The sequence below is a fragment of the Pezoporus flaviventris genome, unplaced genomic scaffold (genome assembly GCF_033815535.1).
Source record: "Pezoporus flaviventris isolate CSIRO_AGI_PZ_B2104156 unplaced genomic scaffold, CSIRO_AGI_Pfla_v1 ptg000015l, whole genome shotgun sequence".
Classification (NCBI taxonomy): domain Eukaryota; kingdom Metazoa; phylum Chordata; class Aves; order Psittaciformes; family Psittacidae; genus Pezoporus; species Pezoporus flaviventris.
The window spans coordinates 2,529,841-2,557,011 of record NW_026892563.1 but is presented as its reverse complement, the minus strand read 5'-3'; the positions used below and the strand labels follow the sequence as shown (position 1 = coordinate 2,557,011).

At 39.9% G+C, this 27,171-nt stretch overlaps 1 protein-coding gene across 7 annotated transcripts in view; it reads left to right on the top strand.

Annotated features, from left to right (window-relative positions):
• SH3KBP1 (SH3 domain containing kinase binding protein 1) overlaps nucleotides 1-27,171 on the top strand; it is a 232,221-nt gene that overhangs the window by 3,027 nt on the left and 202,023 nt on the right. For 4 of the 7 annotated variants that reach the window (XM_061453241.1, XM_061453235.1, XM_061453233.1 and 1 more), the window contains exon 2: nucleotides 24,981-25,138. Coding sequence is in view for 6 of the 7 variants with exons in the window: in XM_061453235.1 (XP_061309219.1) it covers nucleotides 24,981-25,138 (158 nt within the window). In the remaining variant the exon portion in view is untranslated. The remainder of the gene's footprint in view (nucleotides 1-24,980; nucleotides 25,139-27,171) is intronic. The other 3 variants (XM_061453237.1, XM_061453236.1, XM_061453238.1) reach the window with 1 other exon arrangement.

Below are 27,171 nucleotides of genomic sequence, written 5' to 3'. Positions count from 1 at the left end.
TATGAAAGGCAGATCTTTATAGGAGATAACAAATCAAACCAGAGATTTATTAAAAAAAAACAAAAAAACACTGTTAGCATTTTTGAAAGAAAGATACTTCAGATGCAGAAGAGAATAAGTGAATTCTTTGTGTACACACTGTTAGGTTTTCTGATGTTTTATTTTTAAATTACTTGTATGCCTTCCATTTCAACCATTTATATTTTCTGTATGGAGCTGCATATTGGTATTAGTCCAACCCTGTGCATGTGTATTTTACACATCTGTGTATATTATAGTTCAGCTTTTCATTAAAGCTTTTTCATGGTACGTACTCAAAACCTTACAAGAAATACAGCTTTATCATGATGTAGTTTGTGAGTTATTGTATGACAGACATTATAGGTAGAGTACCTTAAAGTGAATTAATTTACACTTGGAATAGACTTGTGAAATAATGGTGGTAGTTCTCTAAACATAAAAGCGGGGCAAGGCAAATATCTTAAAGGTAATTGTGAATGTAGTGGAACAAGCTTGGTCCCCCTCCTTAAATGTCTGAGAAATGAAGAGGTGGTGTTTTGGGGGGACTTGTATGTATGTGTGGGTTGTTTGGTGTTGCTTTTAGGTTTGATTTGTTCTCTTTTTTTAAGACTACTTAGAATTGCACATGGTAGGACTCCTCAGTCTCAACTGCAAAAGCTTTTAAAGCCCACAAATCAGACTGTTCTCCTGAAGTTGGAGGTCCAGAAAGCAAAGTAAGAAGAAGGCATGGTGGCTGCTTGGGGAAGAACTGGTTTGCAATGTACTGCTTATCAAATTTGGAAAACAAAAAATTTGGACTGCAAGTCTAGAGAGTCTAGAGAGCAGTGTTTAACTGCCGTCATCACAAAACAACTGATGTGTAGCTACTTGTGTCAGTTGAGACACACCTTCCAACTTCTGCTGTAAATGAAGAGCCTTTTCCTGCAGTGCAGTCTTTGCTCACCTTCAGAGCACGGTTTAGTACATTAAAGGAGGTATGGATCTGTAGAATAATACCACTATGAAGCTAAGCAGTTGAAGCAGCCATCATAATGCTTGTAAATACTGGGTTATAAATAAGCCCTTGAATCATCAATATTTTTTTATCTTAGTATTTTTCAAGGTAATATTAAAGCTTTTCTGTTGGGAAAGGGGAAGAGAGGACACATTGCTTTTGTTTACATGAAATCACATTGATCACCTCTGTTGTTGCCATAGTTAGGAGTTTGGCTCCAGCTAGTCTTGTGCCCTTTCAACCAGTCAGATTACTGATACTGCAGACAGCTATTGTCTGCACAGTTTTACTTTAGTGATTGAGAAACATGCTTTGCTGTGAAATACCACAGCTAGTTTGTACACACCAGAGCAATTTTATGCCAAGAAGTAATGCAATCAAAAGAATCTGTGTGAGAGGCTGGTATGTTCTGTTCCAGTTGATATCCCTTTTCCCGTTTTCCCCCTTTGTTAGTTATTTTTTCCTTTCCATATTCTCCTCTGCCCCCTGCCCTCAGCTTCTCTTCTGCTTCCCCCATAAACCCTACCTTTTTATCTTTCCGCCTCTACTTCTCTTTACATGCTTCAGACATGTCAGTTCCTCTTTCTCCCTCTCTCTTACCGAAACATCAACAGAGGGAGCACTCTGAGCACATTTCCTGCGTGTGGGTCCACACTGACCTCCAGCAAGCAGGAGCTGTGCTTGCATCAAAACTTCCACTTGGCCCTGAGGTGTGACTTGGAGAGCACTCACTGCAACAGGAGCCCTGGGGAGTTTATCTGGTAGACTCTAGTAACATTACACTCCTGTATAAAATGAAGCATTTTTGAGGCCTAAGCTTAGCAGAAGTTTTATAAATCACAGGTGGTAGGTGTGTTTGTGGTTCTTGACTACTCTGACAAATTTGAAGCTCTGCCCAAAATGGTGGAGAGTTTGGATCCTTTCAGAAAAATAGCTGTGAGATGTTTTTAAATAGGAATAGCATGTGTCATTCTAGTCATTGTTGAAAACAGTTGAACAGTTTCAGCTGAATAAGGAAAAATCATAAGAAAAATTATTAGCATGACTTTTTTTTTTCATTTTTATCTTTTTCTAAATAAGGTTTTAAGCAGCTGTAAAGTGGCTTTATAGAGGAAATGTTGCATAAAAATCCTCCCCAACCTGTATAAAGTCTGTTCTCCTCCTCGTATGGGATCTTATTAATTTTAATTCTTTTGTTATCATTGGTAGGTTTGTTTCTCACAACAAGGCGGTTGCATTGGAGCTGTTCAAGATCACATTTCCAGTTGTTTGGTGACAGTATTATATAGCCTGTGAATGTCTTCATGATCCGAGTTCAAGTGGAGTTTTCATAAACCGTAATAAAATATTTTCAGTAACCTATATAAAATACCATACCAAAAAATCTGGCATGAAGCTATTTTTCCCTAGCAATCAAAAAATAATGACATTTATGTTGTAAAAGGTTGTCAGATCTGCCTTCTGAACAGAACAAGATAGGGGTTTGAAATAAAAAATAAAAAATATGAAATATATACATGTGTGTATATGTAAAAATTTTTGAAAATAATTTCTGATTTTGCAGTCTGTTTTGTATGTTGGTATCTCTTCTGTTTGCTCCTTTCTCAGTGTCTACATTACAGTTGGGTTTTTTTAATAGTAGTTGTTGCTTGTGGATCAGAAAGTGTGATAAGGAAGAGATACTTAAAATAGAAGGTTTCTTAAAGCCACAGAATTTTTGCTCCTCTTTGTGCTGATCAAGGATTCATCTGTAGAAAATTATGGTAGAGCTGCTAGAAAAGTTGTGGGGTTTTTTTTTGTTTGTTTTGGTTTTGGTGTTTTTAGCCTACTTAGTCTTAAAGAATTATATTTAATAATTAAAACACTTTCTTACGAAGCAGTTTTATTGTGATATTAATGCAGAGTGCATACATCTTTCTGTGTAAACTGCTACTAATGCAATTGATACAATTAGTCTGTAATGTGATTCAGATTTGCTTCTTTGGTAGTTGTTATTCACTGGATGTTAGAGATTTCTTTCTTTTTTGAGAATATTGCTGGTAATCATTCTACTAGCAGTGTATAAGAATTCATATTGCAGATCAGTATTGACCTTGTAGATAATGTGTTGATTCTTTCTCCACCTGAAGGGGAAGAGATGCATGTGTTAGGAGGAGAAAAAGGAGACCTTGGTAATGTGAAATGAGTAACTGAAATTTCAGGTCTGAAATGTTAAGAGGTCACTGAAGTGCCGAAGGGCAGGTTAGTCCTGATGGGATCAAAGGAGAGAAAACAGCCACAGAGATGGTAACTGTTGTTTTGCTCTGATACTGCTGCTCCAGAGCAAGCTTGTAAAAAATGATGATGGATTTTGTATGGGTCCTGTCTGTGGCTGGTTTGTTGTGTTTTTTTTTGTTTTGTTTTGTTTTTTTTTTAAATCACAGAATACTAAATCCTGGACCCAGGGAGTGGATGTTTTCCCTAGATGTAAAAGCAGGAACGAGCTTAAGGGCATATCGGCATTCTGTACACTGCGGAATGATGAAAAAATATATTAGGGGAGGGGATCTAGAGGGGAGGTGAGTATCAAGATTCAGTAATTCAGCTAATGTAAAAGTAATTGCTGACAGTCTGCTTCACACAGAGAGGAAACAATGAAAGCTTTGAGTCCTTGTATTTTAGAGAATATGCAATGCTGTAGCTCAGTAGTCATGGATTGTATTAGCAAATGGAGTTGACTTCTCCCCTGCCCTCCTGCTTTTTATTAGTGATAATTGAGAAGCATCAGTAGAAAACAGCTCTTGAGAATGCAGTGGTAATGTCCACTTAAAAGCTGTGTGGCAAGATGACTGTTGTGTCTCAGCTGTGCTTTGTTCCTAACATAACTATGCCTTAGAGAAAGGAGCATCCTGAATCATGAGTGGTGGAAGGGGAAAGGATGTCTTTGTTCTCATTCCACTGGGGGTGTTGTTGAGAATTTGTGTTTCTGGTTTAGGATGAAGAGATCAGAAATTACGTCTGTGCTGAAACAATTCTCTTTAACAGCAATGATAATGTAGTAAAGAAACCTGAGCACCTGTATGAGGAAAAAAATCTCCCCAAATTCTAATTAATCCGTAGTGTCAGTATAAAAAGGTGCCTTTTGAACTCTACCTTTGAATTTTATTAGAAGTATTGTATGGACGGAAAATGTTTCTTTTTATTTCCTTCTCACTCTTTCCTACTGTGCAGCTAAATCACTTCTGACAATTGAAACCAACTTGCACCAAACCCAGTGTAAGTCTATTCATTTATCTGAAGAACAAAGTCAGCACTGGTGCACAACTCCTCAGGGAACTAATGCTTTTTCAAAAATGTCAGTGTAGATTTGTTGCATGTGTTGCAAGTCAAGGCCCAACTTGATCCCACAGCATGGGAGTTGGACTAGATGATCTTAAAAGGTCCCTTGCAACCCAAACCATTCAAAATGATCTATGAATATTTAATTAGCTTTCAATGGTCACACTGCTCATAGTTAAAATTTAAGAGTTTTGTGTTGCACAAGTAGTTTGTAATAAGTGAATTTGTGACCTGCCTTAAAACCCTTGCAACTAACCAAGAAACCAACCAAACCCATCACCACAACACAGCCAAAACCCCAGCAGTTAAAAGGTAACAGAACTATTAGAGTATATGTGTACATGTGCAGAACTTCTCATTTTTGAGCCAAATGTAAAACCATTCTTTGAAAATTCTCATGTTGGCTAGTTTGGTTCAGGTGTCCTGTCTCTGCTCCCTCCTGGCTTCTTGTGCCCCTCCTCATTGGAGGAAAAGCTCTGATCAGGGTAAGTACTACTTAGCAACAACTAAAACATTGGTGTGTTACCAGCCTTGTTCTCAGGCTAAAGCCAAAACACAGCTCTGTATGAGCTTCTAGGAAGAAAATTAACTCTGTTCCAGATGAAACCAGGACAGGTTTAAAGCGAGTATGTCCTCTGTCTGTGGTTACTGATTCATCCTTACCACTGGCAAGAAACATTTTGAGTAGTCTGGTAACTTGACAGAGTGGACTTTTTTTTTTTCTCCCCCCTGTGATAGCCTTATGCAGCATTGAAAATTTTATATCCATGTAGCAGATATAAAACTGGCAAGCAGCAAAGCAGCAAGACCTCAGCTTAATTTTTCAGTGTTTTTCTCATTCCTGCTGTTCTTTCTGTGAGGTCTTACTGAGCTCTTACTGGGCTGTTAATGCTTTTCTGTTTATTTCCCACTGTAAAAGGGCACACCAGAAACTGCAGTGTGTCCAGAAAAAGATACGTTTATTCTGGGGTTTCATTATGACAAGGTTTAAAAAACTTTTTTGCTGGTAAATTCAGAATGTATGTAAAAGTGTTTTAGCTTTGGCCTTCTGTTTCCAAATGTAAGGATTAATGACCTGCTTTGGAAGAGTGGTGGTGCTTATTTATAAACAACATTTGAATGTTTTCATGGATGAGATTGATTTTCTAGATATTTTTCTTTTTTATCAGCCATTTCCTATGAATGTGTCCTTATTGTCATCAAGAGCTTTATGGAAAAATACCATATCAAGACCTTTCCCTCTGGGCAAGACTATCTTAATTTCCTATGAAGTAGTCTGAGTACTGTATTTCAGTGAGACTGCGGAACTGCTTCTTTGAATAGAAATATCCAGCTTCTAGAATCATAGAATCAGAATGGTTTGGCTTGGAAGGGACCTTAAAGATTGTCTGGTTCCAGCCCCCATCAAGCACTTAGAGGGATGGGGCATTCACAACTTCTGGGGCAACCTGTTCCAGTGTCTAACCACCCTCATAGTGAGTTTCTGCTTAAATTCTTAGATTTAAAAAATAAACACACAGACCAGATACATCCCCTCTAACAACTCCTACCAAGAAAACCCAAACCCCAGAAGAACCTAGCTTTGTTCCCATCATCTTTTAAATGACTGGGCAAAGGGAAGGAAAGGAGAAACAGATGCAGAGAGGAGAGTCCTCTAGTCAAGGTTAAGCCTGAGAAGCCTTGCTTCCAGTGCATGACCAAGCAGCTTGTGACAATGGATATTTCTGAACATCTGGGAGCGTACACCGTTATTTCCAGGCAGGGTATGGTCCAGCTCACTGGGAAAAGAAAATCGCATCATGTAAAGGCTGGCCTGGTAGCAAGAAATGGGTGGAACTTCACTTGCTGATATAATGGAAATTTAAATTCCAGTTCCAGAAGTGTATGAAAGATGTTTTCAGATTTATTGGCCCTCATGATATTGAAGATTTTTTCCTTAATGGCATGTGCCATGCTTTATTCTTCAATTTCAGTTTTTGTTCTAGGAAGCCTCAGCCTGCCAACAGTTGTTGAAAGCACTGGCTTGGTGGCTTACAAACTTTGCTTTTTTTATATCTGTATCTTTGGATTGCTTGCGGGAAAGAAAAGGTTAATTGCTATGCAATCTTCAAGTCTAGAGTGGGTTCAGACTTAAATAGTTTGATACTAAGTCAATGGTGTAAACTTCCTCCAACTAGTAGATTTGAATGCTTTTGATACAGTTCTCTGCTCTTTTTGTGTTTGTGCTTCATGAAATTGAACAGGTAACATTTAAGTTTGATCTCAAGATTCTGAGCCATTTGCAGCATTGAGCTGATCATGTAACTAGTTCAGTCATTAATCTCAGTCTGATACCACTGGATATTTTTTTCTTCATTTAATTGTTATATTCTGTATTCTCAATGTTGGCAATGTGTTCTTTGTAGCTATTTTTGTTAGTAACTTTAACAACATAGTTGAATTTTCTGGTGACTTATACAGCTTATATATAAGCTTAGCTTATACATTTGACCAGCTGCTCAACTGCTTCTTTCTTTTTGTAGCCGTTTATGAGTTTATTGAACATTGCCAAGTTTAGCTATCTGCATAAAACTGCTCCAGTTTTATAGAGGTGGCATGTATTTAATAGAGGGATTTCTGAGAGTAGTTAATCCAGTTTAGTTAACTGCCATTTTATTGATGGAAGGTCTCAATACAGCAGAAAAAAAGTACCTTCGATAACTTTATACTTACTTGCCTGAGTGCTGCTGTAGACTTAAATTGGGTTTTCTGTGTTATGAAAAGAAACGCACCTTGGAACAGACAACTAATTTGTACAAGTAACGTTCTCTCTTTCTGTTGCAAGAGAGTCTTTCAACTGGGAGAGAAATCTTACTGCTACCGTTGCTGTCATCTTTTGTTATAAGTGTTTTTAATGTTCTTCTGCCTGGACAGCTGCTGGTTCCTCTGTCCTATAATCTCTTCTAAAATGGGAAAGATCTTTATTTTCTTTGAAACTTTATATTAAACTCTCCAGTATCTGCTGGTCATTTCGTTCATCAAATACCTTTATTTAACTGCATTTAAAACTAGTTGAAATACGCTTGTCAGTTTGACCACTGAGGTGAGCTTGAATGGTCTTTGTTCTGTCACCTCATACTGCCTTTCAGAATTACTTGCTTTGATTTGCATGCTACTTATTTTAAAGACTACACTTTTTTGTGTGTGTGAAGCACCTATAAATAGTGCTTTTGATTATCTGCCATTTCAGTTATCTGACTGTGGTTCATGGAAGATTGAGATAAGGTGCCATCTGTTTCATGATGAACTATGACCTGACAATTTGAAGTTGTCTGCACTGGTTCCAGAGTCAATATATTTATATATATTCCTCCGCAATATATTTGATAGTTTGTTCACAGTTGAGCAGAGAACAGTCTTGTTTGTTCCAGTGGTTCTCATTCCTTCACCTCATTCTGTCAGAAAGGAGTTGCTTCTCTTCCTATCAGTTATAGATTTGCATGTATTCAGCTTTTCTTATCTTTCACCTGTCTTTCAAGTGCACTATTTCTCTTTTTAGGAAACTTTCCTGTATGCTTCACTTACATAGTCTCAAAATTCCCTATGATGCAAAGATACGCAGAATTCTGAAGGTAGTCTGGTGTGGAACACAGAAAAATTGTGAGTGGTCCTTTATTAATTTTGTTTCAGAATTAGGGAAATACGAAACTTTCAGCTGTTTTCCTGTAAATACCATGTCAGAAAGGAGAGGCACTGGCTGTCTTTTAGGAATTGTTGCTTTAGTCTGCTGAGTTTTTTTTTTTTCAGATTCGGAATTAGTACCCTGGAAGGTAAATGCTGAGGGTGTGCATTGCACACTGTGTTTTGCCAGCCACCTTTTTGGTATTTTCTGGTGGAAGAGTGGTGCCTTTGGTGGGTAGAGAACAGGTTGTGGAAGTCAGTAAAGCTAAATACTGAAGTTCCAATGTTTTTTCTTTAATTTGGAGAACTTAAAGGCAGGATGTTGCTATTTTAGGTAGAATTTCAGTTTCTGTCTGTTCAAGTCTGTCAGTGTCTTTCTCAAGAACCAAAATCAAGGAGCTAATGTAAGTGCAATCATACAAAGCAGAGATCTTAAATGCGAGAAATGTTCTTTGCCTCTCTAGACTCTCTGAAAGGTAGGATTAGTTTTGGCTTTGAGCTTGTATCAGTGGAAACTGGGGAAGGTCATGAGAAGATTTTTCAAATATATGGAAACCAGGAACCTTTTTCTTACATGAGGGAGAGCTAGAGCTTTCTGCTTACCCTTGGAAGAAGTGGTCGATGTAGATAACATTCAGTGACAGCATTAACTCTTTCCTCTCTGGTTCTCTTGGTTGTACAGTTTTAACCTGCACACTGCCTCCTGGATGCCAAAGACAGACCATACTACTTTCAGGTAGAACCTGTCATCTTGTCGCTTCTTTGTCCACACACTTTGTTCTGTTCTAGACTGCCCCAGTGTTGGTAGCTGGGGAGGGATGGGAAGAGGAGGTTGTCAGAGGAATAATTACTTATAAAACAATAGGGTTCATTGCCTTCATTTATGTTTACTTGGGTTCTACATAGTTCCACCCTTCTGCTTCCTCTCCTTTCTCCCCATATCCTCAATACAGCAATGGGCTCTTCTGTCTAAATGCTGATTGGTTTTTGTGCTTTCATTCTATATGCAACCCTGTTGAACATTCACATTCGACCACCCCACAGTGGCTCAAATTCCCTATTGGAGCAATGCTGTCATCAGGTCACAAGCTGTTCTTGCTCAGAGTAAGTCAGTGACAAGCTTTCAGATGCACTTGTTTGGTTTGCTTAAGTTTTTGCTTTCAGGATTGTTCTAAGGAGGAGCTCTGTGTAGTGTCTTCTTTTTGAAGGCTTATTGCAGTTGTAAGCTTTAAAGAAGATTTCTTAGAAGTGAGAGTGAGTGTTTCTTGGGTGGAAGAGACTTTGAGTTCTTTAACCTGCTGATACCTGTTAGAGGAGCTGTATCTTCTGCTTCAGCATAAGCTCTGCTTTCTGAAAGGTGTTTGAAAGGTGTTGCCTTGTTCAAAATCCAGAGAATTTCTCTGAGAAAATGAAAATAAACAAAGGTTAATGGAATTTCCTTCTTACCCATACCTAACTGACATATAGGAGTTTTGAAAAGCACCTTTAAAGCGGGACAGAGAAGCTAATGGCCGCGATGTGAACGTTTTTGTTCATAAGAGCAAAAGAAAGTATTCTAGTTTGTTAGTTCTATTTATTGCAATATCTGGAAGAAATTACCTTTAGAAACTAATTTGAGGTGAGAAAATGGAGGCATTAAAGACACCGTGTACGACCTATTTCACTAGAATTGCATCCTGAAATTGAAATTTGAAGGCTTTTTAATGCACAGAGTCAACACATGTTATCTGATATCAAGTTAAGTTTATTTGCTCAAATATCGTCTGGAACTTGTGAATCTTTATATGCAGTAATTTCTGGATTTTTTAGCATTATTGCTCTTAGTGCAGTTTGAAGGAGAATAAAAAAAACTGATGTAAAAAGACAAGTTGCTAAGGATTGTGAGAAGCAGTCTTATGAGACTTCATTATTAATCAGGAAAAAACATGATAGTGGTGGGTGGTAAAGGTGTTACTTTAATCAAATGTGCCTTTCCTCCAAATAATCCTTCACAGTTGCTTGCATAATTGAGCAAGTTAGGTTGGTGGGTTTTTTTATGCCTTAAGCGTTTTTTTGGCTGCATTTCAATATGTTCTAAAGGTTAGTGAAGGTGGTTTAATGCTGGCATGTAAATTTTGTATTGGACCATAGTGGTGAAATGCAAATTACCTATGGTCTGAGCTCTTTTACTTAGAGTCATGAGCCTCACCGCACACATAGCTTTTATAGCTCCTGTAATGCCTGACAATCTGTTGTATGTGGAAGCATGATAGTTAATGTCCTTTCATTTGGCTTATAAATTATGAAACTGTTGAGTTCCATACTGGGCCTGACTTTCCCCTGAATGTGAAGTTTTGTAGGTTGAAATGCTTGCATTTATGTGAAACAAAAAGCAGTAGAAGAGGAAAAAAAAAAAAGCAAAGCTGATTATCTCTTTTACATCAAGTCTAGGTTCTCACTGGTGAACAACACATCTCTTCTGGAGAATTTATAGTGCGTCAGTTATAACATGGCGCTGGTTTATAGTCTTAATATTTGACAGGTCCAATCAGAAGACCTGCTGCTGGGGTAAATATCTTGTAACTGCTGTCTTAAAAATAATAGAATTCCATGAAACTGAGAGAAAATGATTTATCTTTGAAATTATTATAGGATACCACATTTGTCTGTAGCTGGCATTATACAGTGAATGGCCAATCCACAACTACAATAATCCATAATTACGCAATCCAAGGATTTTGGCTGTATCAATCTATTTCTGCCAGCAGTCTCTTCTTGCAGAAATTGCCACTTCCAACAGCAGGAATAACACAACAGGATGTAGCTGTGCACCACTTTTCAGTCTAGTTACTAAATGTAAATCCATTTTTATCAGTACTTCAGGCAAATGTGGCTAAGATGCAGAGGAGTGTGTTGTATCCTCCCCATCCTCCTCCTGTGCAAAAGGGCTGCTACTTTTGGCAAAGACGGTTGGTGATAGTAACAGCTTTGGCATCTACAGTAGAATCCTCCGAGCTCATCTGAGATCCTGTTCATAATTACACTCCTGCTTCTAGTCTGATTTTAATGAGACTAGGTGAATATTACTGTTCTAGAAGCTCTGAAGTTTTAGCAATTTAACACTGTGCAGGGCACCATATGGAGAAGGTGAACAAATTGTTGACCACAACCTCTTCTCATATTCCTGGGAGTTAGATGATGCTACATCATATCACTGAAAAGGTAATCGTTCCCAGGGTTTCTGTGGTTTGTTTTTGGTTTTGTTTTTTTAATTTGACCCTCCACCTATCAGCATCTACAGATGTTATCAAGACAATTTTTAGAATCATGTGCTGAACTACTGCTTCTGAGTAATCTTAACCAGAAGTTACTTTCATGGCATCAGTTCTCCTAGTCTGCTAGTTTAGCCAGATTATAATTTTATACATAGTTCTAGCTATATTTAGCTGTGAATAATATTTCCTTTTTTTTTTGCTCTGAAGAAGTAACTAATATCCTTCCTAGCTTCTTAATTATCTGAGAATGTGATTTAGAAACCACAAGAGTAGCATTGCTAACAAGTTTTTATGAATATATAGTTTGTCAAATGGGGATTATTTGTCTTTGCTTAGTTTAAGTTGCAGTCTTCTTTATTTATCCAAGCAATGGGTGTAATCCTTTGTACTTTTCAGAACTTTGATTATTTTTATGGATATTGGAGGCCATTTCTTCTGGATGGCTTCTTATGTGCATTAGTGTCTGAGGGGAAGAACAATGCTAAAACGTGAACCAACTCTCAGGACAGTTTTGCCTCTAAGAGGCACTGTATTACTTCAGTTACAAGTTAAACAAGTTAGCACAATGCACATAGTTTATGAATCTGATGGCAATGTGAATGAAAAGTAAGTTTGTGAATGCTGAATACTGGGAGCATCTGCTGTAGTGGAGAGGTACTCTAGTTTATAGAGCAAGTGAGTTACAGTAAAATTAATCTTGGTGGCAACAATCGAATTCTAGCAGTTTTTTTCTGATGCAGGAGAGCTTTGCCCTGCACACAAAAAAAAAAAAGGGATTAATTTGCAGAATACAAGTGCTTCCCAAATTGGCAGCCAGATGAATGCTAAAGATTATTAATACAATCTTGCTCTTTCAGAAGGGTTAAGGAAACTTAGCCCAATGAAACCTAACATGTATTGTTAGGACCAGAGTGCTATACGAGGGAGCCTTTGAGTATACAAATGTAACTGCTGCCATTTAGAACTACCACAACAATCTTATTATTTCCTTGTTTGCTCCATAGTTGCATGTGCATGAACGTCTCTGATGATCAAATGTGCCTTGGCATGTTGTTTAAAAAGTTTGTATTGAACATATGAGTGTGATATAATAAATTCAGTGAGAGGCAATTACTGTGGTAGGCCTAAGAAAAGCTTAACAAATTCATAATGTTTATTAGAAGTACCTGCCTGAAGTTGTTTACCACTGAATTAGTGAGATGCGTATTTTATATGCAAATGCTCCATGTATATACAGAAATACAAATGCACTGACTTACTGTTGTTCTTTACCTAATTGGAAATGCAAGATTTTTGCAATGAATTGTGGTCGTACCAAATGCCTTAGCTGGAATCACAGTATCACAGTATGCTAGAGATTGGAAGGGACCTCAAAAGATCATCTTGTCCAATCCCCCTGCTGGAGCAGGAACACCTAGATAAGGTTACACAGGAATGTGTCTAGGCGGGCTTTGAATGTCTCCAGAGAAGGAGACTCCACAACCTCCCTGGGCAGCCTGTTCCAGTGTTCCGTCACCCTCACTGAGAAGAAGTTTCTTTTCAAGTTTAAGTGGAACCTCTTGTGTTCCGGTTTGTACCCATTACCCCTTGTCCTATCATTGTTTGCCACTGAGTAGAGCCTGGCTCCATCCTCGTGACACTCCCCCTTTATATATTTATATACACCCCTCAGTCTCCTCTTCTCCAAACTATAGAGACCCAGCTCCCTCAGTCTTTCCTCATAAGGGAGATGCTCCACTCCCTTAATCATCTTCGTTGCCCTGCGCTGGACTCTCTCCAGCAGGTCCCTGTCCTTCTTGAACTGAGGGGCCCAGAACTGGACACAATATTCCAGATGCGGTCTCACCAGGGCAGAGTAGAGGGGAAGGAGAACCTCTCTTGACCTACTAACCACCCCCCTTCTAATACACCCCAGGATGCCATTGGCCTTCTTAGCCACAAGGGCACAGTGTTGGCTCATGGTCATCCTGTCGTCCACTAGGACCCCCAGGTCCCTCTCCCCTACACTGCTCCCCTACACCAACAGGTCTTTCCCCAACCTATACTGGAACCTGGGGTTGTTCCTGCCCAGATGCAGGACTCTACACTTTCCCTTGTTATATTTCATCAAGTTATTCCCTGCCCAACTCTCCAGCCTGTCCAGGTCTCGCTGGATGGCAGCACAGCCTTCTGGCGTGTCAGCCACTCCTCCCAGCTTAGTGTCATCAGCAAACTTGCTGATAGTACACTCAATTCCCTCATCTAAATCGTTGATGAATATATTAAATAATACTGGTCCCAGTACTGACCCCTGAGGCACTCCACTAGTTACAGGCCTCCAACTAGACTCCACCCCATAGACTACAACTCTCTGGCTTCTCTCCTTCAGCCAGTTCACAGTCCACATCACTACCTGATCATCCAGTCCACACTTCCTCAATTTAGCTGTGAGGATGCTGTGGGAGACTGCGTCAAATGCTTTGCTGAAGTCAAGGTAGACCACATCCACCGCTCTGCCATCATCCATTCACTGTGTTATTTCCTCATAAAAGGCTATGAGATTGGTCAAGCATGACTTGCCCTTGGTGAAGCCATGTTGACTTCCCCTTGGTGAAGCCATGTTGACTGCCCCTCGTAACGCTCTTATCGTTGATATGCCTTAAGATGGCACCAAGGTTAAGGTGTTCCATCACTTTCCCAAGGATGGAGGTGAGGCTGACTGTCCTGCCGTGTGATTTCCACTAGGATAACATGGTGCTTGTGTTTTTTAAAAGCTGGAACCAAGCATACCTCTTAAAAAAAACAGAAAACTTGCTCTCCTCTCTTCCTGGAGGACAACTCGGGCTTTATGTCAGCTGAAGTGGCTTCAGCTCTGCTGCCACCCAGAGAAGAGTCACATCAGGCCAGCCCTAGGCCAAGTGTGCAGTGCACTCTCTTCTCTAAATTAGGTTTGGGTTGGGCTCTTCTGTACAGTTTCTCTGTTTCTGAGCACATGTGTGTGTATATGTGTGAATTGCACACAGCGGGTCTTCCTCTCAGCTGCTTCCCATCTGTCCTAAGTGCTCCATGGCTGCCTACTGGGTTTCCAGTGAGTGTACGGACTGAGTAAAGAGAATCTACAGCCTGTGCGATGGGTTTGAGATTATAACATCAAAAGGTACATGTGCAGTATGACTCAGGTGGTCACTTCTGTGACTGCTCTGCTCTTTGATGGCGTGATTCACTGAAGGTATTATTTTAGGACTATGACATTTAGCTCCCCCCCCCCCCCCCCCCCTTGTTTTAGAAAGGGGAATAGCAAAAATATACTGTAAAATGAAAGCTGTTGTCTTAGCAGAGGAGTTGATGTTTATTATGTAGCATGGATTTAATCTCTTGAAGACTTCATAGTATGAGTTTTCCTTCTGATACTGTTTTTAACTACCTCCCAAGCTTTTCTTTTTCATGAAGCTGTATCCTTGCAAATACTTCTAGCAGAGAGTATTGTTCCCAGTAGTAAGTGTTGCAAAATTAAGAATGATAAAAAATTAACAGAATTTTTAATTATTTTTCAATAAAATTATGGTTCTTCAGCAATTGCTTGCTGCCACATGGATAGAAAATGTTATTTTTTTCTGCCACAAATGTGCTACAAAACTAGGAGCTCAAGCTTTCTTAAAAATCTCAGTTGCAATCTACATTTAAACTATAAAGTTAATGGTATATTATTATTATTGCTTAATTCTTTTTTTCTTGTGGGCATTTCAGAAGTAGCACATGGCAACGTACATTTCAGTTTTGCACATTTTTGAGTGATGCCTCAGAGGGCTTTTCAGTGGCTCTTTCATATAGAATTATAAAGTGTAATGATGTTGAGAGAGTTGAATCTTTACAACCTACAGATTATTTTGTTCTCTGGTAGAAGAGACTTACCAGACCTTATACGAATCTATCTTCCTTCTCTTCTCTCAAACTTATTTGTACCACAGCATCCCACATGTGGTTGGCCTGCTAGCTGCTTAGTGTTCCTAGAGTCCAGAAAACAGTGGCCTTGTAGGTCATATTTGGTCTTCAGACCTTCTGTCCCTCCAGGTCTAGGTTGGAGACACTATTGAATGCAACTTAGTTTGGGTTTTGGTTTTGTTTTGTTTTTTTGTTTTCTTGTTTTGTGTTGTTTTGTGTTGTTTTTTTTTTCCATTTGCGATCAGAATGTAAGTCATGCTTTGCCATTTAGCATTTAGTCTATTAAAAAGTATTGATATTCTCCCCCCCCCCCCCCCCCCCCCGTGGCTCCTAATGTTTTACTAAAAGTTTTATTGCAATCTCTCGTGCGGCAAAAATATTGATTTATTTTTTAAACTATACCTACAAGCACTAAAAGCATAGTATGTTCACCAGTTTGTACCTCGTTCTCTCAAACAGAACAGCATATCTGAAATAGGACATTGTCTAGCAAGTTTTGAGGCAGATGGAATTCAATGGCCGAATTGTTAACCTGTTACAAAATGTTATCTTTATGTAAAAGAGAAAAGTTCTGTTGCACTGTGTTCTGAGGAAATGTAATTTGAACTTTAAATTAAAGCTTTAGTGTAGAATATTTGAAGGCAGTTTGTCTAGTTTCAGTTCTGTTTTTTTGGGCAAGCCAGTGCAGTGCATGTCTTTATCATTCAGATAAAGCTGAGTGACTAAAAAAAATGCAAACTTAAAACTTCCACTAGAGAAGCTTTTAACTCTTTGACTGATATGTCTAACTATACATTAGCTTTAACATCTGCATTTGGCTGGGAAATCATACCGCTGTGGAAGGTGGTGTTGTCATATGGATGCTGTTACTTGGGCGGAATAGTGCTGAAGACATTAATAACGTTTCCATTGTGCCTACACACTTTGGATGCCACTGAAAGCTGATACCATACTACAGGTTTTGTTACACCTCTAGCAAATATGTTTCTTTTCTTGATTAATTTCTTGCTTGAAAAGACACTTTTCAATAACTGAAAACAGCAGAAACTGAGACGCTTCCACCTTGAAATACTGGTGGCATTGTTAAAAAGTGCTTATTTTGATTAGGTCAGCTTTAAGAGATTAGATTTTACTTGTCGTTTAATATGAGGCAAGGAAACAAACTTATCAATAGGAAAAATGTTTGTAATTGTCAACAAAATAATTTCATGTGTATATGTAAGACTAACTTGGGGAATAAAAGGGGGGAATAGTTAAGCTTTTAAAAGTTTTGAATAAAACTTCTCCCCCCCCCCAGATATGCTTCTTTTAAATATAGCTGAGAGGTTACATTTTGATTCCTGGTTCATATCATTAACATTTCAAATTTTGTATTTTAAACCCAAACCACTAAGCATTAAATTAAAAATATCTTTGTCCCTGCCATTGCAGTAAAGAGTTGTACTGTGCCAGTCTCTGACAGTGGTGGGCATAACTAGCTTTGATTCAGTTTCATGAGTTTTTATGTTACAATTTAGATTGATGGTAATAGAAGGCTAGGAATAGCTGACTGTGTTGGCACAAGGATGAACATTCCCCTTTAGATCAAAAAAAATTTGAAAATGGCTTCTTCCAACAGAAAGAGTCTAAGAGCTAGAGTTTGCAAGCTGGGGCAGGTTTGACTCCCAGGCATCATGGAGTACAATATTTTGAAGAAAAATGCACCAAAAAGAGAAGCCAGATTTGTCTGCCCCAATTTTGCAATTTTATTTTGCTTTTGGCTTAAAAGGGATGCGAGTTTTGGCTGTTAATGTAACAAGCTGTTTACCTTGGCAGAGCTGAGCCTAAGACAAGCATCTGTTGATTAACAAATAAAATTAGTTTGATCTCACTGTCCATGGAGTGTTTTCTCATATCATGAATTGTGCAAACAGGGATGCTGTTTCAGTCCAGTTGTACTTGGATGTGGAGCAAAACTCGGATCTGCTTTTTTTCTTAGCGTATCTAGGTCAGTGTTGTCTCCAGCATCCATATAGCTTACATGAAGGCAACATTTCACTTCCAAAGAAACAGAAAAGATTGTTTGACTGGGAGAATGAATTCTTGAAAACACTTGGAGGAGGTGGCGTGGCTTAGCATGCTTTAGAAAGTGAGGTTGATTTAAAAACTGCAACTGCATGGACCTATAAATTATAAAGCACTTGTAGGCTATAATATGCTCTACAAGCTTCAGTAGGGTGATAAATGAGAATTTTGAGTGATCTTGGAAGTACCTTCCCATCACTTTGTCACAATCTGCACATTTGTTAGGTGTGCTCTTATTCCTCTTTTCAAACTGTACTCTTTGTTTCCTTTGAAGAGTTTATAAACATCTTGATTGTGTGGTCCATTTTTGGTGACTCGTATGTCTCTGACAGTTTACACACACTTATGTTACCAGTAATCAAATTCTCTGAGAGGAGGTAGCTTTTAAAAATATATGTGTTTTTAATAAGTGGAAACTTTTTAGACAAAGAAGAGCCTGCACAGCAAAAGGTTTGTTTGTTTGTTTGTTTGTTTGTTTAAACTGCAACTAAAACAAAAGTGATTGAACAGCTTCAGGTGTCTGTATAAGAATTAGTTACAAGACAGACAGATTTTGGGGAGGTAACTCCAGTGTCTACCCAATCTGCTGTGGAGTCATCTCGATGGCCTTGTCCTGCCCTTTGGTCTCTCTTATAGAGAAGATAATTAATAAGAAAAATCTGTCAAGAGTCATATCAGTTTTACAGCCTTCTTCGGGGAAAACTGCAAGCACAGCAGCATGCACTTAGAACTCTTCTAAAACATTGGGCTTAGAGAATGTTTGCCTTCCCTCAGTATGTTTTGCTGCAGTTTGAATGTTGAGGAGTGTTTGAAGAATCAGTAGTTGGAGTCAGCTTGAATCCCTGCTCCATTGCCATCTCTCCCTTGCAGCTCTCTAACCATTTCCTGGTTGCTTATAGATAACTTAGAGCAAAGTAGTATGTAATTTCCTCCACAACAATATGTGAATAGGATTGAAAAGCTTCCTAAGTAGGGAGAAGAAAGGACTTGGTATATACAAAAAGCAATGTCTAAGGTTTGGGTCCATAGACCAAGCGCATCCTAATAGCCTGCTTAAAAATGAATACAGGGATACAGGGCCTTGTTCTGAAAAGATCTTCCCTGAAGTTCAAGCAAATTGGAAGCATCCTGCTGAATAGTCTGAATTTTGCCTTTTTTGAGTCTGAGTGCTGTTGTGTTCTGTGGAGATGCAAATTTTCATTGGTGTAAGACTTAAAGTACTGTGTTTGTACCTTGGTGCTGCTGTCTGAATCCAGTAGTTTCTGGAAAGCTATTGTGTAAATACAACTTCAGAAACAATTTTTTGGTTGGTCTGAGATAACATATGCATATATGGATAATTTCAATGCTATTTTTAGGGATTTTATTTTGTATTTTAGAAATACGTCTTTTATTTTCTCTAAATGGAATGGTTAGTTCAGGTTCAACAGATTCTCTAGTTTGTGTAGCATTTGGCACAGAAAGGGTCCAGAGACTCTGCCAAAGGTAGTGTGGAACATCTTAGTAGCTGTGGTGGTATGCTGCAAGGTGCCTAGGAGGGTTTAAAAATCAGTGGGTTGAGCTCAAAGGGTTGGGCTTTCCAGTTCTTCTCTGTGTCCCTGAACTTCCAAGAGCCCAAACCCCAACTTTCATGAATTGAAGGGTGGAACTTGTGTCTCTTGGGGTGGGATTGGAAATTCCCAGAATGGCCAGTCTGGAAGCCTGAAGTTCATAACTTCTGGCACCAGGAGAAAGACTCCTGCTCCACCTCAAGATCTATGATTACGGAACAGATTCAGTGCACTTGTAGGCGATGCAGGCCTGGGTGTTCAATCCAGTGAAACACCCAAGCTGGCTAAATCTGAGCCATGCAGGAGCACCAAGAAGAAAGTGGCAAGTGATAACAGTAGGGAGATTTCCTGCTGTGGGGCACAGAGACTCCCATCTGTCAATTTGTCATTTAGGGAGGCTTGTTGCTTGCCAGAGACTTGAATCTGGAAAACTGTGGAAAGACTATCAAGGCTTGTCTGGCTATCATACTACTACCCGTTGCTGCTCTTCCATGTAGGCTTTGATGGTATTGGCAGGAGTGATCTGGAAAGTGTCAGTTGTGACTGTATGGGTCTGGGGTGACTGTCATGGACATGGGCAGTTTTCTCCTAGATCTTTTTGGTGAGAGGGAAGGGTGTGAGGATGAGTGGACAGATCCTGGAGGTAACAGCTGGTTGCACAGCAGGTGTCATCAACAGTTTTAGTTTTATGATCGTTAGTTTTATGGCTGTCGTTGTGGATTGCTTGGAAAAGATGGAATCCACCCAAGTAGGGCAAAGGTATCTTGCTAGCAGGCAGACCACCCTGGTGAGGAGAGCTTTGAAATAGTCATGAGAAGGAGGGAGAGAATGACCAAAAATCTTATGAGGAAGTGGTGAACCACACTGGCAAACAAAATGTGTGGGGTGATGCAAACAGTGGGGACCTTGTAACTAAAAAAAAAAAAAAATCTATATATACCTACCCCCAACAAAACAACGCAACTGAAGGGTACAGCACATCTGTATAAACAAGGAAGTGTCTTTCAGAACTACAGGGAAAACTCTTGTACTCAGCATGGCTGGTTGCCTCTCTGAAATGCCTGTGCTCTCATGCATACAGCATGGGTTCAGAGAAGAAAAATTATGTGTCTGCATGCAGTTGCAGAGTTATGATTTTATTGGGATCATGAGGGTAGGATAGCACACATAACTGGAATGCTGGAATAGTTGAACACAGGTTATATGGGAAGGATGGGCTAGGAAAGGGAGTTGCTTTTTATGCAGCAGACCAGCTGAAGTCCTGTGGGACAGATGATGAGCCACCTGAGAGTCTGTGGGTTAGGGTGAGAAGGCAGACCAACATGGACAATGTTGTGGTGGGTATACTGAAAAATCACCTCATTAGAAAGAACTAGTTGATGAGGCCTTCTTAAGACAACTGGAATAAGGCTCATGTTAGCAGGACCTGGCCCTCATGGAGGTTTTCAACCACCCTGATATCTTGAAGGGTAGAATAGTTTGCTTATGGCCTGGATGTGTCAATCCATGTTGTTTATGGACTGTGTTGACTGCTGGATCTCATATTTGCAAACCAAGAGGAATTGTCTGGGGACTTGAAGGCTGAGGGCAGCCTTAGCTGCTCTGACCATGAGATGGCAAATTTTGGGATCCATAGCAGGATGGGGGAGGGAAGCAAAAAGCAGGATTGTAACCCTGGACTTGAAGAGGAAATATTTTGGCCTGTTTAAGGCTCTGCTTGGAAGAACCACACTGGAGACAGTTGTGGAGAAGAGTGAGCTGTTTGGTTTTCAGAGATACTCTGCTCCAAGCTCAATATTGTTCTGTCCTGACAAGCAGGAAAACAGAGGTAGTAGGATGCCTTCATGGATGAACAAGGAGCTGCTGAAAAAAATAAACCAGAAAGAGTACAGGAGATGAAAGAAGGGAGAATTAACTTGGGACAAAGTTAGAGAGAATGTCTGCGTGTGTAGGGATGGGGTTAGGAAAGCCAAAGCCCACCTGGAGTTGAATGTGGTGAGGGATGTTACTGTGGGCAGCTCAGCCCCAGACAGCTGCTCGCTCAGTCCCCCACAGAGGGAGGGGAAGTAAAATGAAAGGGTAAATGTGAGAAAACTCGTGGGTTGAGACAAAGACAGTTTAACAGGTAAGGCAAGTGCTGCATGTGTAGGCAAAGCAAAATAAGGAATTAATTCTTTATAGAATGAAGCCAGGAAAAGCAGGGCTCAGTAAACGTTATGGTGGCTTGAGAAGACAAATGCCGTAACTCCAAATGTACCCTCTTCCTCCTTCTTCCCCTCCCAGCATTTATTGTTGAACACAACATTGTATGGTCTGGAATATCCCTTTAATCAGTTGGGGTCAGCTGTCCCAGCTGTGTCCTCTCCCAGCTTCTAGTACACTCCCAACCTACTTGCTTTCAGGGCAGTAGGAAGGCCTTCAGGCTGTGTAAACACCCTTCAACAATAGCTAAAACATCTGTGTTATCAACACTGTTTTGGTCATAAATCCAAAACATAGCATCAAATGAGCTGCTGTGAAGAAAATCATCTCTAATCAAGTCAAAACAAGTACAGATGTGAAAGACCATAAGAAAGGCTTCTATGGGTACATGAGCAGCCAGAGGAAGATTAGAAAAAGTGTGGGCCTGCTGCTAAATGGGGATGAGGGCCTTGTCACAGGGGTACTTCATACCTTACTTGCCTCAGTCTTTAATAATAATACTGGTCTGCAGCAATCCCAGGCCCGTGAAATCAGTGGGAAAGTCCAGGACAAGGTTAGATCTACCCTCAGTGAAGAGCAATCAAGTTAGGGAATATTTAAACAAACTGGACATGTGCAAGGCCATGGCCCAGGTAGGGTATGTGTTGAGGGAGCTAACTGATATCGAGAGGTCACTCTTGATGTCTTTGAGGGGTCATTGTGACTGGGAGAAGTTCCTCAAGACAGGAATAAAGCAAATGTAAATCTTTGATTGTTTTGGTGAGAGCTACAGGCTGGTCAGCCTCAGGTTGATCCCTTGCAAGGACCAAATAATCCTGGAGGCCATTTGTACAAATAAGAAGGACAAGAAGCTGGTTGGGAGTAGTCAGCATAGGTTTATGAAGGAGTAGTCATGTCTGACCAATCTCTTAGCCTTCCACCATGAGATAGATCACTGATGTGGTGAAGGAGCACAGGGCAGTGGATGCTGTTTATGTTGGTTTCAGCAAAGCATTTGACCCTGTCTCCTGTATCATGCTCATTGACAAACTGATAAACTGCAGCCCAAGTAAATGGACAGTGAGGTGGGTGGAAAACTGGCTGAAGTGCCAGGCTCAAAGGGCTGTGATCACTGGTATGAGGTCCAGTGGAAGGCCGGTCCCTGACCGTGTGCAGCAGGGGTGGATGATGGGGCTGATGCTGCTCAGCATCTTCACTAATGACCTGGATGCTGGGGCAGAGTGCTGCACCCTCAGCAAGCTGGCAGATGGTGCAGAACTGAGAAGTTTGACTGCCCAGAGGGCTGCAGTGCCATTGATAGAGGTCTCCACAGGCTGGAGAAGTGGGCTGACGGGATCCTTCTGAACAAAGGGAAATGCCAAGTGCTGCACCTGGAGGGGAATAATCCCAGGCACCAGTACAGGCTGGGGCTGAGTGGCTGGAAAGCAGCTTTGGAGAGAAGGACACAGGGATCCAGGTGGACCCCAAGTAGAGCGTGAGGCAATAATATGCACTTGTGTCAAAGGCATCTCGTAGTTTTGTGGGCAGAGGATTTCGAGCAGGTGGAAGGAAGTCGTCCTTCTCTTCTTGCTTGTGAGGCACATCTGGAGCGCTGTGTCCAATTCTGGGTTCTCCTGTATGCGAGAGAGATGGAGATACCGGAGCAAGTCCAGTGAAGGGCCATGAAGGTGGCTGGGAGATTGGGACATCCGAGATCTTGAGGAGAATCAGAGGGAGATGGGCCTGCTTTAGCTGGAGAAGAGAATGCTCAGGGTGATGTTATTGATGTTTCTGGATACGTGTTGTGGTAAAGAAAGTGAAGCCAGATTCCTCTTGGCAATAGATACTGAAAGGGGGAGAGGAAATCACCATGAGTTGAAATACAGGAAAATTCATTTAAGGAAAGTTTTTTAATCTTAACAGTGATCAAATACTGCACTTGCTATCCTTCGTGATGTCAAAACCTGGTTGCACAATGCCCTGAGCAATCTATACCTTAGCTCTCTTCTTTTAATAATAGGTTTTGATCTACAGAGGTGCTTTCCAACTTCAAATGTTGTGGTGTTTGAGTAGCACTCTGCTTGCAAGCTGTTAATTAATGGAGTACCACCAGGGGCTGTCCTTGGACCTTTCTGCTTAACATCTTTATCAATTACTGGAGGATACAGTCAAGTGCACTGTCTTCAGGTCTGCGGTTGATATCAAATTGGTGGAACAGTTCAAGTGCTAAATAATGGGGGGACCTGAGGCTAGGGGAACTCCACTTGTCTGGCTTGGAGAAGAAAAAGCAGGAGGTCCTAATAGCCTTACGCTACCTGCAAGGAAGTGGTGTCAGGCTCCTCATAGCAGTGCATGGTGAGATAACAAGACTGATGTGTGTAAATTGGAACAAGAAATGTTCCAATGTACTCTGAGAGATAAAACTTTTTTTTCCCTCTCAAGCAGTGGAATAGGTTGCCCTGTGTACCCTACCTATATCCTTGGAGGTTTTCAAGACCCATGTGGACAGACCCCTGAGCAACCTGGTTTGACCTCAGAGCTGGTCCTGCTTTAGACAGGAGGCTAAACTAGAGTCCTCAGGTCCCTTCCAGCCTAAGTGACTGATTTTTCAGTTAGTTTCAGTGGTAAATTTATCAAGCTCTGTTTGCATGTCAGCTTGTTATGTGTGGTGCCACTCTTGCTGTTCACAATGTAGTTCAGCAGGCCTATTGTGGGCTGGTTTTATTACATTTTGGACTTCAGAGAAGATCAACAATTGCTTAACATTACCAGCCATAGTCCTGTGTCTGAGATGTATCCGAAAGTTAGAACACTTTTAGCTGTGCCTTGCAGGCTCTGGAGGAGGGAGGGAGATGTTCAGCATCATGACTGTGTGACATTTTTGGGGTGGAGAGGAATAACTGTTTTCCTGTCAGCTTAATTCAATTTAGTCTGCAGGGCTTGTTATTAGGCAGAACTTTCTGGTGTGTGTGGTGTAATGGTTAGCTTTGTTTTGTGAGTTGTATTGCCTGTTTGCAGCCCAGATTTCGCAGGGTTTACATAGCACAGTCATTTGTGCAGAAAGCCCTCATTTTTCTGTTTTGGTGGTTGAAGTGCGAAATGTTTGGTGGAACATCTTGGGCATGGTTTTCCACTGAAGAAAAAGGAGTAAGGCTTTACAAATATGGCTAGCCTTGGCCTTGCTAATCTGGCTCCTCCTTAGCAGATAATTGATGAGCCACTAAATGTAGCTTTTGCTTCCATATTTGAATACCCCTGGTCTATTATTTTTGGTTCTGTAAAGGAATATTTCTGTCTTTATGACTTCCTTAATTCTCTCCAGAGACTTTGTTGTGATTTTGGTTTCAAGGGATGAGGAGTCCTCCCAGGAAAAGACAAAGATAATGGTAGCAAGATTGTAATGCACCTCTATCTGATAACAGACATTCAGAGCAGTAGAAGTATTTAATCTTCAGATCCTCTGATGTATAATCATAAGTGAAAGTAAATTTGTCTCCCTTTGGTGAGAGCATGTTCATGCAGCAAAGGTTTGCATTTGTGAATAAACAACAGTGAAACTCAGCATGTTGTGAAGAATTCTTGTTAAACACTCTTTAGTGATGTATTTAGCAAAGTAGGTAAAGCTTGGGATGCTTATGAATTTGAGAACCTTTCCAGAAATAAAGTGCTTTAGAAGTCCCTTGAACAAATGCTAAAATGTTGTCAATAAATAAAAATAAACTTTGTAATGCTGCCAGAGATACTGCTGAAGCATCACAAACTGATTTCCTATAAGCAGTAAAGAAAAATGTGTGCAATTTGTTGCCTTAAGCATGATGGGCATTCCTATGTGTTTTTTTCTTTGGTCTCTCAAAATGTTACCATTACATGTTGCCTATTTTATACGCTGTCTTGGTTAAGCTGAATATATTATTTTCACTGAGAATATATAACGGGGTTGGTGTTTTCTTATTACTTTTAAAGCCGTGGAAACTTAAAAGTAGTCAATAATTATGTGTATGTGTGTTTCTTTTTTAGTGGAGGCGATAGTGGAGTTTGACTACAAAGCTCAGCATGATGATGAGCTGACGATCACTGTAGGTGACATAATCACCAACATCAAGAAAGATGATGGAGGCTGGTGGGAAGGACAGCTCAAAGGCAGAAGAGGTTTGTTCCCTGACAACTTTGTAAGAGTGAGTACAAAGTGGAACTGTTCTTGTGTTGTGTGTCTACATTTTGTGTACTCTGCTGTTCAGTCTAAATATCAGCCTTTATATCATATTTCTTATATCCAAACCCATAATACATTGCAATGCAATGTTCAGCTAAGGCTATGCTGCAAAGAAAAATAACTTTCTTTGCAAAGGCAATGTAGTTTTGATATCCTGAAAATAAAGCTAATCTTACATTTCTGTTCTTTTCAGTGATTATGTTTGTGTGTTCTGGGAACAAAGTGATTATTCTAGAATAACTTATATATCTTGGCATTTGCAATACTTTCTTTGTAGCTGCTTCTCTGTAATTTCTTCTCTAGAGTGCTTTCTTATGTTTTATAGAAGCTTTTTGTAAATACTTAGTCCGGGCTAAGCTAGTTGAGAATAAAGTGGATTTTTCCAAACAATTGCCTACAAAGACTTAAAAAAAAAAAAAAAGAAAAAAAAAAGTCATTACTTTGTATTCCATGTAATGTACCAAATAACTTGCAGCAGTACTGGTTTTAGGAAAGCCATTCCGAGTTTTAGAAATCTGTATCATTTTTACTGGGCTCCTGTGTATGTACATGCATATGACTGCACATATGAGACTAGCTATTAGTACTTCTGGGCCTCCTTGATTTGTCATTGCAGACCTAGGCTGTTAGATTCTATAATCCTCCATAAACTTGGCTCTCCACTATGTAAAAGAGAGCAAGAAGTACAATAAATTACATAAATAGGTTTTGTGTTAATCTGTTACTACAGTTTCAGAGAATCTTTGGGACTTTAACCTTTCCAAGGATATATATCTTTTTTCCTTCTCTCTCCCCCCCCTTTTTTCCTTCTGTGTGAGCTTGTGTGTTTAGACATATGCACACAACAAAGTAATTTCATTTTGCTTCAATAGCACTGCATATGTGAAAGTGATTTGGTGAAGTGGTTTGGTGGCAAACTTGCTGAGCCCGTAATTGGGTTGGGGACACAGGAGCCTCAAGTGTTCCTGGGGGGACAAATGTACTCCCATCCTAATCCTTGTTCTTGTCATTGCCAAGTGCAAGAAACAGCTGTTTTTGTCAGGCAGTGATGATTAGGAGGAAGTAACAGCCTCAGTGAGATGAAAGGAAGCAGAGGATGAAAATGGATACTCTGTTTCTTCTTAACCTTTGAAAATCCACAGTTTGGGGTAGAGGGAAGAAACTATTTTGGGACTCCTTGTATATTGGTAATATTTTTCTTCTTGAACTAATGAGCTGTGAAGTTCTATGGGACAAAAGCAGACTTCCTCTAGGCTCTGTTACGGCTGGTATTTTAAATTGCTGCTGATTCTAGGAGGTGTTGGATTTAGTGTGCTAAATAAATGCAGCCTATGAATTTCTGTTATGAAAATATCATAATCTCAGTATGAAGATTTGTAAGTTCTCTCTGCCTTTGTACCTAATTTTTAAGGCTTCTGCTTTCCAAAATTGCTACAAACTGTGGCATCCTGACACATAATTGAAAAATAAATAGCTTTTTCTCAGTAGAAAGTTCTAAACCAACAATAAATGATTTTGATTTTGTGTTCTTATAAAATATCACTACAGGCTCTGTGCTTCTTACTCCTCCTGCTCCCCACCCCCCCTTTTTTTTTTTTTCTTTAAATTAAATCAGCATCCAGGACTGCTTTCTAAAGAACTAAAGCATGCATTAAATACTTCCTCATTTTCAGCTTGAACACGAAATCATGTCTCTTTTTCATTCCCTCTCTAAATTGGATAACGTGGAGAGGAAGATACAAACTTCTTTAGAGTGTAGTTATTTTGTGAATATCTTGAATGAAAATCTCTATTTTTCTTCAGTTTTTCTTTCATAAATCTCCTTCTTGTATCTGGAGAGCTATAGTTAAAATGTAACAATAGTTCCATTAGAAAGCTTGTTGAGTGTTGCCATTCTGTCCACTAAGGTTCTAAGGAATTGTAAACTTTCAGTTACTGAAAATATTGTAACAAGTGCATACAGAGTTGAGCTCACCAGCAATCAGTTCGTGCCTC